This window comes from Astatotilapia calliptera, chromosome 15 (genome assembly GCF_900246225.1).
Source record: "Astatotilapia calliptera chromosome 15, fAstCal1.2, whole genome shotgun sequence".
NCBI lineage: Eukaryota > Metazoa > Chordata > Actinopteri > Cichliformes > Cichlidae > Astatotilapia > Astatotilapia calliptera.
Genome location: NC_039316.1, coordinates 15,461,592 through 15,472,651, shown reverse-complemented (window position 1 = coordinate 15,472,651; position 11,060 = coordinate 15,461,592). Strand labels below are relative to the sequence as shown.

At 39.7% G+C, this 11,060-nt stretch overlaps 1 protein-coding gene across 1 annotated transcript; it reads right to left on the bottom strand.

The window, feature by feature from the left end:
- Positions 1–585: 585 nt before the first annotated feature.
- Positions 586–11,060, bottom strand: clu (clusterin). The gene is made up of 10 exons (XM_026194253.1): positions 10,971–11,060; positions 7,149–7,324; positions 6,148–6,296; positions 5,637–5,807; positions 5,326–5,496; positions 4,974–5,187; positions 4,111–4,251; positions 1,975–2,195; positions 1,470–1,657; positions 586–1,220 (listed from the first exon to the last, which is right to left on the bottom strand). The coding sequence occupies exons 2-10, from the start codon at positions 7,267–7,269 to the stop codon at positions 1,208–1,210; spliced, it is 1,389 nt and encodes a 462-aa protein (XP_026050038.1). The 5' UTR covers positions 7,270–7,324; positions 10,971–11,060; the 3' UTR covers positions 586–1,207.

The following is an 11,060-nucleotide window of genomic DNA, read 5'->3' as shown; positions in this document are numbered from 1 at the left end:
TTTATGACCATGCTGGTAGACTTCCCCAGTTAGCCAGCAGGGATGTACATCTGACAATTCTGTCGAGAGTATGTGACGAAATCATGTCTATGTGGAGTAAGACGCTAATTTACTTGAAATTTATCACCCCATGGTTTAATGGTGTTGGGAAGAAAATGGGTTCCATAGTGTAGCCGTTTTTATATATTTGCCTAACAAGAAATTTTGATTTTGGTCAGCGTCACTTGTTTTAAACTTCCGACGATAAAGTATGATCACAGCAAGACTGTAAGATGGATGATTATCTAACAGGGTTATGGAGAGTGCAGCCCATCCCAGCTGTCACAGAGGGAGAGGAGGGGTACACCAAACCTATCGCAGAAACCATTCACACTCTTACATCCACAGGAACACAATGCTAAGCACTGAAGCATTACGCCACCCCAGTTACTCCAAAAAATATAAAAGCAGACTTTTTGTTAATTATCTGGTTTAGTTCAACTTTGACCTGTGAGGTAGTTTGTTGTAGTCTGTCCACCGGAGCCGTTGATCAATTTCTTATAAGTAAAACACAAACTCAGAATAAGAGTAGACAGGGAAGTGGAATAGGTTAGAGCAGGTTTTATTCAGTTTCTACATATTGCTTCATTTCTAGGTTGTTTTACTGAGCGGCTCAAAGCAATCCTGAACTTCCCAGCTTTGGTCGACGATTTTAATTAAAGCCAATAAATCGCTTTCATCAACTCTATACAGGAAGTATCTGAGCTCTGCAAAAGTAATGATCAAGCCATTAAAGTTACTTCAGTGCTCCAGTTTTCTTCAAATCTTTGCAACCATTCAAAACTTTGTTTTTCCATTAAAGATTGTACCATCTTTTTAATCACGTGTGACTGCGGCTGAATGCAAAAAGAATACATTTCAAATTCCACAAAAATAAAACTGCACAAAAAAACGTCGCCTAGTGCCCCCCCCCCCCCATGTTGCCTGTAATACAAGTGCGTTTGTTGGAAGTACTATACACATGAGCGGAGCTGTTATCTACTAAATATCTTCTCTTACAGCAGGACTAATGTAACAATATAAACCTCTGAGGTTAAACTGTGTCGTTTGCAAAGGCAGGACTTGAAGAGGAACATTGGGTTAGCGTCAGGGTTTCAGGTGTGTTTTGATGATGAATCCAGAACATTCTGTGGTCAGAAGACGATGCAGGTTCAGGAGTAAATCCAGCTTATTTGATGACACTGTGGAAGAAGAAACAACAGAGATGGAGATCAGAATCTATCACTGATCTGTGAACTGTTATCCACAGGCTGTTAACTGTCACGGAGGGCATTAAATCAATGTCACAACAAGTCAAAGTAGCAGTGCTGGGTTAGGAAAAAGGAAATGAATAAAATCAATCTTTTTGAATCCTAGTCCTCTTCCTAACATTTTTAAATAATCCTTTAATTGATGATTTTCAGCCTGCTGCAGTCCTCTCTGACACTCACACACTGGTTTCCTTGTAGCGATCCAGAGCTTCCTGAGCTACCACCTCAGAGAACTTGGGGTCGTTCCAGGGGATTTCGCTCGGCACGGTGAAGTTCATGGATGGTGAGTCGAAGAGCTTCACGCTCACTTTGGTTTCTCCAGGCTCCTCCTCCCCATCAACCTTCTTCTCGGAGTCCTTGCACATCACCTGTAGCATAAGGAGGTGGGGGTTTTAGCTTTTCAGGGGGTTTCTGTAAGTTGCAGCTGAAACAAATGATTAAAATGACTGATGATAAAGAGAAAAATCGTTTCTGGATCTTTCAGAAGTTGGATAATTTTGCAGGATTTGGTGTTTTTCTTTGTCTTGTAATAGCTGTGGGCAGATACCGGTACTTAGACACCTAACACAAGTTTTTCAGGTGATAAAAATAGAAGTGTTGAAAAGCATAACTATATCTAGATAACAAATTACAACCATAATATTGCATATTTTAAATTAAGGTCAAATGAAGCAACAGTGCTTACCGCCTGAACACTGAAGATGCCGTCGCTGGTGTTGTTCGCGAGAGAAGACACCCAGCCAAACTGACGGTTGAACAAATCCAAGATGGAGGAGGTGTTGAGCATCTGCTCTTCGAACCTCTTCAGGAGGGAGTTGTACTGCTGGGTGAAACGCTCGGCCAAGGCCAGAGCCTCCTCCAGCTCCTCCTTCAGGGGGCCCTCCAGAGGTTTCTTCCCAGAGCAGTCTGTGAGGGAAAAACATCATCGTGGAGCTTGAGTAAAGTTGGAAAATCACTTAACTGCTACATCAGGCTTAAATTAATTAGATAAATGCTGACCCCACCCCCTCTTTTTTTTTTTTTTAAAAATTCAACCACTAATGCGGTCTCCTAGTTTGGCACATCTGTTTCTACCTACTACTTTCCAAAAAGTCCTTTAAAAGTAAAGTAAACAATGAAATAAAATACTACTCTGTGCTTGCTGTAATTGAGGAAGAAAGGCAAACTTATCCTCACAAGTACTACACACAAGATGGGGAGTGAGTCATCTCTAAGGCATTAACTCCAAAGCGTTGTCACACATACATGTTTCAATTTCAGAATAGTCTGCAGTTATGCTATAGGCAAGCAGACCCGCTGATATTTAGCAGCTGTGACTATTATATATATGCAAGACTGCACATAATGTGTAGGTATGAATGCACTTGCATGTGCATATGGGCCAGTGGTAGGTCACTGGTAAGTTGGATGAATATTGCTATCATTTATTAGACAGGAAAGAGGGGTAGTTTATGTCTTCCTGCTTCTTTTTGAGCATAAATTTGAGTTACTTATATACTTATAATGCATCGGATTTTTTTTTTTTTTTTTTTTTTTTGCTGAATGCCCATATATTCTTTATTCTTTTAAATGTTTGAAATACATGTAGCTAATTTTGTCCAAACAATTGAGCTACATGACGTTTCTTACCCTCACTTTTGCAACAGTTACTACCATATTTCAACATAAGGCAAAAAGTTCAACCTGCTGGTTGTGGTAAAACTCCTTAACAGGTCACGGTTATTCATCCTCTGCGATCCTACATCTGTACATTCAAGTTTTGTTGGTCTCAATCTCAGATACGCCACATAGACAAACACCTAAAGGAGCTGCTTGGTCATGGAAATTCATGCTACGAAGCTCCGGGTGCACAGTTTATGTGCTGATATTGATGCCAGAGGAGGATTGGAGCTCTGCCTTATTTGCCTCAGCAATTAGCGACCCTGTTCTATAACTTTGTGGCTGAGTTGCTTTGGTTCCTAAACTCTTCCACTTTCCCCCCAGATTTCCCATGATCAACTGTAGGTGGTAATAATGCAAAGTCATTTCCCGAACTGATTTGTTGCAGTAGTGGCATCCAATAATAGCACCACACTCCATTGAATGAGGTCTTTAGAATGAGCCGTTCATTCACAGACTGCATGACTAACTGTTTTACTTTATACAATGTAGCAATGGGACTGAAAAACACCTGAATTACAAGAATAAGAGACACTGCAGACCGTTACTTCTGTCCAGACCGGAGTATTTTAGTTAGGACAACCGTACATAGAGCCTTGATATTATGCCACTGATTTAAAAATGAAAAACAGGGAAACAAAGAGTTCCAGCTGCTTTTCATTGTTTAAAATTGAAACTATAATTTATAGCTAGTTCAAATCAACTAGCTGATGGATCCCTCTGAGCGCAAAAACAAAACAAAGCTCTTTGTATTTTCCAAGAGTCTATAAATAGATGCTTTTGTGTCAGAGCCCAGTTCTGTCCTGCCGTTTAATGGAAGAGTAACAATAGCATGATCGACACAAAGGAAGAGATCACATGATTAAATTACACTCTCTATAAATATTAATTGTGCTGCTCTAATCAAGACATCCCTGGATCATTATTCAGGTCTCAGAACCTGGCTTCCTGCCAGTCGAATTTGGATGAAAGGCAGTTTGAAGAGGCCCTCATAGCTGTTAAATGGCTTCTTATATAATTTTTTTTTTAAATAATGAAGGATGATGTTTTAATTTATTTTGGTAATATTTCCCATATGCTCCATCTTAACTATTTTTACTCCTGTATCCATGTTAACAGGGGGAATAAAAGGTTTTAGTCAATGAACGAGACACCATCTTACCAATGTGCTGGATTTCTTTGCACTTCTGACACTCGTCGCGGAACTTGAAGCAGCCGGCTGAGTTGCGACGGATCTCTCTGCAGGTCATCCTGCCGTTACCGTAAGGTTTGGTGATGATCACGTCCTCATTTACGTTACCATCTGTGTGAATGACACAAACGTGCGTTATGAACGTTTCATGTGAAAATAAAACCCAACAGTGATGTGCCTCTGCACACGAATTAAATTTTTCTTGTCTGAACGTCACTATTGGTCATGTGACTCCACAGAAACCAGAGGAGATTTGCTTTTTATTTAAGCTAAACCAATTATTACCTAGTAAGTTATTTACCAGCCAATGCAGCAATGCCGTTTACAGCTGCACAGGTATATATTACATCTAAGTTATAGCCACAAAACCTTAATTATGCATTTTCAATTATATCATCATTTTGACAAAAAACGCCTAACAACATGCTAAAATCACAGACCAAACGGTACTCTAATGTCATTAATACAATTTTATGTTTATGGTCTCAAGCTATTACTTGAGACTATAGTCTGATCACGAACCTGTTCACTGAGATCAAAGATCAAGTAAATGGTGGATATATAGTCACTAAAGGCTTCTATATACCCTGACTACCTTTTGCAACCAGATGAGTTGAACCCCCCCTGCTGGTCATTACAAAGAATGCAACTTAAGGGTCCACAAGCGACGTCCACATTTTATAGACAGTCTGTAGTTAGACTTAAAAGCTCTCAGCACACATTACTTTCATTAAAACGAGGGGTTTTTGAGTTTACAGCATGTGTGATTCTGCAGCCGATAGCTCTCTAGATAGTTTCTGAATAAAAACATTGAACCTGACAGAAAAACCGACCCTCATTGGGAACAGTGTCACTGTCCATGTCCATCATGGAGCCCATGGAACTGAAGAAGTTCCGGCTCATTCCCATCATAGGGGAGAACAAGTTCTGGAAGCCGTGGAAAGGATCGTGGAACAGAGAGCGGATGCTTCTGCCGCGGCGAGCGTACGGCGACAGGAAGTTAGGCAAATAGATCACAGGAGGGCTGTAGTGCACATAATCGGCCACCTGAAAACAACAAATACAGAGACCGAGCTGATGCTGGTACTGATGTAGTGAGTGAGTGTGTTTGCTGTATACTTGTTCAAAGAGGAAGTGGTGCTTAAAGATTTATTCTGCACATAAACAAGCAAAGGTAAACTGTACCTTCATGCTATCTGTGAATATGTTGTCCACGCCGTCGGCCATCTCTGTGTATTTTTCCTCCAGGTTCTTGAACTCTCTGTTCTGCCGTTGTCCTTCTTGCTCCAGGATGTCGATCTTCTCTCCATTGATCCAGATGGAGAAAGGAGATGTTCTATTCAGAACCTCCTCCAGCTGCAGACCGAAGGAGCAGGTATCATTTTGAATCAAACTTAAAATGTCTTTCATGGCTTAATATTTCAGGGGAGAGAAGAAGAATGATGAAGGCGAAAGGATGAAATATGCATAGTGTTGTATCTCCTTTAGTGTCTGACCTGACGTCCCACCAGTCCAGATCCGCTGCTGCAGGTTCGGGAGTAGTATTTCACACAGGTGTTCTTCAGACAAGGCTTGCACTCCTCCCACAGAGCCTTCATGGTCTCGTTACAAACCTCCTCCTCCTTCTCCAGCTTGGCCTCCATCTCCTGAGCTGTACGCATCGCTTCCTATACATTAAAACATCCAACTTTATTCTGGCCCCATCTTTGGTAATAATTATCTCGTCCTTTTGTGTTAAATGTGAGAATCGTCAGTTTAGAGTAAATTCTCTCAGGAAATATGTTCTTATCTGCAGCACGGACAGATTTAAGTGAAAAAAAGAGAACACTTTCTCGCTGTTAAACATTTAAAAACAAAGTCTAAACCTCTGGAACATTAAAAAATTACTTTTCTGTGTGTTGTGGCCCAAAAAACCCAAATCACTAGACATCTTTACTTCACTTATTCCCCTAGAGCATCGCCAACAAAGATACTGTTAAAACATATAGTGCTTAATATTAGTGCTACCTCTTTCTTCTGCTCGGTTTTCTCCAGATCATCCAAAAACCTCTTGTGCTCCTCTGAAGATTTCTGCATCACACTCTTCATTTCCTTCACTCCATTGATGGCATTTTCAATTTGTCTGTCCAGATACTTTTCTCCCTGAATGGAAATCTCTGTAAACCACAAACAACACGCAGAAAATGTTAACTTCCATAAAATGGCCTTGAATGTTACTGATATTACATGACGTCTGTTCTGTTTGTTCTGCTCACTGTCAACTTCTGCTCAGGCGATTATTTTATTCTACATATCCTAAGCGGTCCGGTATGTAGAATCACAGCACAAATGTAACACAGACCTGGACATTTATGCATTATCTTTTAATAATGAATTTAGAATTTAGTCATTAAATTAACCTCAGCACCCTGTCTGTCATCCACAGACTCCAGAGTCTGTAGAGTCCCAGCTGCAGAGTATTTTATCACCCTGGAGGAACCAAAAGACATTTGAAGGGCAGACTAACAGACCACAAATGTGCTCATGCAGATAGAATATCAACTACCCTGTGTCTAGACACAACACGGACCTCCATAACAGTAATGCATGCATATTACAAGCTCTTGGCATTGCACAAATCACAGAAATTTGACAGACAAGGAGATCTGCATGAATACTAAATATCCAGGCCTAATTGAGGGGCCTTTTATTGGTTATTGTTAACACCTTTTTTGTTTATATATTTCCTTTAACTATTTTTTTAATCTTTTATGCTGCTCTTTGACTCAACTTTAACAAATATGCTTGAAAAAAATGACATCATCTTCAATACCTTTAGTTTTATAGCACTAATGGAAGATTCCTATTAGTGGAATACCATGAAAAGAAATCTGTTGCCCTATTAAAAGCTATTTATCTAGATAACCCTAACATTACTTCCGTAACTACCAAGTTGTTAACGTCATCAGATCAATCCTTTTGTGTGAACTGGCCCTTTAAACCCTTTTTTCCACACCCTGCAAACTTACGGTTAAGATCTTCTTTTGTCGGAGGAAGGATACAGCTGGCTGAGGCCACCAGAAGAGCCACCAAGGTCAAAGACTCTTTCGAGCCTTTCCTCTTCATCATCATCATCATCATCATTAGCATCCTCTCTGACTCTTGCAGGGCCAGCAGGTAATGATGTGAATATGATGCCAAAGACCTGGAATGTAAATCAAACACACTTTCAGTCCAAACTGACTCTGGACTGTGAAAAATGTCATTGCACAGACTCCTTATCTCCACCAGAGGGCGATGGAAGCTGGAGAAAAAGCAGGTGGGGAGCTACGCAGTAAAAAATCATCACGTTTGCTCAGCGGTTTTGTGCCCTTACATGGCAACAGCTAAAAATAACCAATCAATAACACTAAATAATTCAAACTGATGAACATCTTATTCGTCCCCAGTTTCAATCATTAAAGGATGTTTTGAGTTCAGATCAGCGTTCTCCTGCGGCAATGACCAAAGTGCCTTTCAGAGGCATTATATAATAGAACAGCAGGCTCTTTCTCTATTTACCCATTTCTTCTCTGACGTGTGCTTGGTCAGCTGCCCGTTCACCCAACAATGACATATTCAGCAGAGGATGTCTGTGGTGTATGACCCCCCACTCACGCTGACATGAGACGGACAAAGACAGAGAAGTTCACCAGTCAGTTGGACCAGGCTTCTCTCCTCTCTGTGCAGCTCTTCCCCAAGCAGCATAAATAATCTCTCCCATGTGGGAGTCTAATCTCTGCTGATTATTTCTGCAGTCAGCAATAATCCTTATTTTCTCTAAAAACACATGGCCACATGCAGCAGTCTAGCTGAACTTTGCTGATTCATTTTGCTGTTTTTCTGGAGCCTTCTGGAGATTAGTCTTTATCAGGATTAGCTCAGTGTTTAACCATCCATAATAACCAAAATTACACACTTACACAATTACACACCATTAGATAATGCGCATGCTTACTTGACACAAAACATAACAGAAAGGAAAAAATCTACTTAGAAGACTTTTTTTTAAAGGCTATTTTTGTTTTGTTTGCAGAACTTGGCGCACACAGTGGAAAGGCTGCCCATTTCTATGGTGATTAAACCGGACGTAGCTTTTGCTGTGGATCAGATTTGGCAGAATTACGACTAAGAATTTTTCAAGACTCTTATGAAGCTCTTCACCCTGATTTAGAGTTTTGATTGAGCAAAAGGGTAGCTACACAGATGCTTTCAGGCTTAAAGAGCTAACTGATCACATAAAAAGCAGACATTGTTTAATAGGAAAGTATAGTGAAAACATTTAAAGAGGGATTCGTTGGTTTCCAAAAATCAAGAAAATCACTGATGTAGAGGATTGCCAATGTCTTCCACAAGATTTGTGAATGGGCAAATCTGTCATGTTGAGACAAGATGAACATCTTTTTCTTTCTTCTAAACTGCTGGAATTAAGATTCAGCCAACGACGCATTTACCCCTCTAGTTCTGTTCTTAATGAGTGTGTCTTCATGCAGACACACTGCAAGCACCAGGTACTTCAGGTGAAGCAAAGCGTTTGCACACCCAGTATAAAAGCACAGGTCTTAGGAGCGTCTTGCTCATCTTCTACAGTGTGTTTTTGTTTGCAGTCGCTCGCCCACAATCTCCTCCTGTTTCTATGGAAACAAGCAGAGTACAGTATGCATACAAATCTGCTGCAACATCCCAAAAACCGTCAAGAACTTTTTCATTGTTTGGTAGTTGATGTTTATATTTCCTGTTCCCTTTATTTATTCAACCCTCTCCTACTGAATGTATTCAATCATCCCACTGAAAGAGGGCCATTCATACCCCTGACTCTGCATGGGTTCAGTCAAATAAGAATATTTAAGATGACCTGCAGATCAGCTTACACACTCTTCCCCAGAATCAGTATGAAAGCTCTCTATCTTTGGAAACTTTTTGGGTCTGCTTGCACTATATGATTAAATGCCCACAGCGAATTAATAATTACTAATCAGAAAAGGTTTATGCCATCTTAAAAGAGTTTCAATTTAGATTTTTTGTGTCCATTGTCTGTGTTCTTGTTACAGTACACAGTATAGTCTTAAATCAGCACTGATGTAACCTTCCTGGATATTTTTTTCAGTCCTTCAAAAACTGCAAAATGTCATCAGCTGTTCTAAATCCAGCAGGGCTGGACTGGACGTCCACCTGGGAGCAGATAAAATGTCCCACTTTCTGCTGCTTATATGAACTTTCTGCGTTTTTAAACATACAGCAAACACAGTGAGGTCATCATCCACATAATACTAAACGTCTTGCTTAATTAGAGCATGCCCGGAATTAGAAGGTTTGTAAACACTATTTCCAATCCAGCCTTTTGTAATGAGAGAAAAAACGAATGAGTAAGGCCAGACATTCAGTGAGGGGAAAGAATGAGCAATGCTGACATGAAAAGCACAGAAAAAACAGTGTGAGAGAGAGATGGAGAGAAAGTTAGGCAAATGAAAAGTATTAACAATGCACGGGCCCAGTTGTGTTATTTGCTGAACAACAACTGCAAGTATCCTGGTTACACAACTGAAATACCAACACTCCTCCTCTCCAGATGTTCCTCTAGAAAGTTCAGCATTACCAGTATGACATCAACATCTGCTCAGTCTCCCACACGTCACCTTTATTTTGTGGAAGTATTTATTTACCATTGTAAATATTTTATTTGACACTTAGATTACTATTAAAAGACATTTAGTACTGAGAAATGAAATCTTGGCTGCTGAAGAGTAATTTTGTTCATTTTTAAAGCAAACCTCGGCCACTTTAAGCATCGGGAACACAACAAATGTGTTTGTCTGATGTTGTAGTTTATGTTTATAAAATCAGAAAAATACAAAATGTCTTGCTAATTTTGTTTTTTGCATTTTGTTATTGTAACATTTATCTCATACAAATTACACTTTATACTCTAAAATAGCTTACACTACCATACCTTTGTATTTATGACGTTGTTGCCCTACAGTATACTGCTGCACAACTATTCGCACATTTCACTTATAATGTTTAATATTGTGCAATGATTTAATTAAATTTCTTTCATTTTATTCTACTATTTCTTTATTAAACTAGTGTTACAGTGACAGTGAAATTACCCAGGTATTTCTAAAATATCTTGCCTGATGGATTTGCTCCTTTTGCTTCTGTCCCCCCATTAATGACTTTCCCGGTGCTTAAATAAGAAGAAAAAAATGGACTAATCTGTCAAAAATGGGACACTGGCCTCATTATTTAAAGTGTTTGGGGACTTCTTCACCCATAGGACTTAACTGTCCTATAGGCATGCAGGAGTCAGGGCTATTTCTATTTATAAACCAGAAAATGTAACAATAATGATAAAGATCCAGCAATGCTTTAATAGTTTAACATTTTAAAACCTGCAAACATGCATGTGATTACAGATTTATAATTTAGTTTCACGTTTTTATTATTATTTACGCACCAAGCACTGCGTAAAATGCTGAAGCGTGTTATTGAAGTAAACCACAGCGGGACGTCATACCCCCTAATCCAGTTGTTTTGATCCAGAGATGGAGGTCACACCCATGAGTAAGCAATTTAAACAGCAATCACCTTCAGTCAGCACGACCGCATGAAAGGGAATAACACGACATGGTTTTAATTAATAAGTTAGAAGTGATTTTTACAGTCTGACGTTTTATCTGCAAAACCTGCAAAAATGCAAACGAGGTCTGTTCTGTTTTGTTTAAATATGTTATAGCTTATATAAAAATGTAACCACCACAGTCTGCACACAAAAACACCGACCTGCAAAAAGCAAAGGTCCTCTGACTCACCTCTGTTTGTTTCCTGAGACTCCAGCTCGTCCGAAGCTGCCCCAGGCTCGCTGCTGCTCTTATTTATACCAGCGGATAACGGGGACGGTG

What these genes read in the sequence shown, in the direction of transcription:
- clu (XM_026194253.1), bottom strand. Translation starts at nt 7,269, where the DNA reads ATGCTAATGATGATGATGATGATGATGAAGAGGAAAGGCTCGAAAGAG. An exon ending in AAACCGAGCAGAAGAAAGAG is followed by an intron (nt 5,808 to 6,147) that starts GTAGCACTAATA and finishes TTTAATGTATAG; the next exon opens with GAAGCGATGCGTACAGCTCA. An exon ending in GCATCTTCAGTGTTCAGGCG is followed by an intron (nt 1,658 to 1,974) that starts GTAAGCACTGTT and finishes CTTATGCTACAG; the next exon opens with GTGATGTGCAAGGACTCCGA.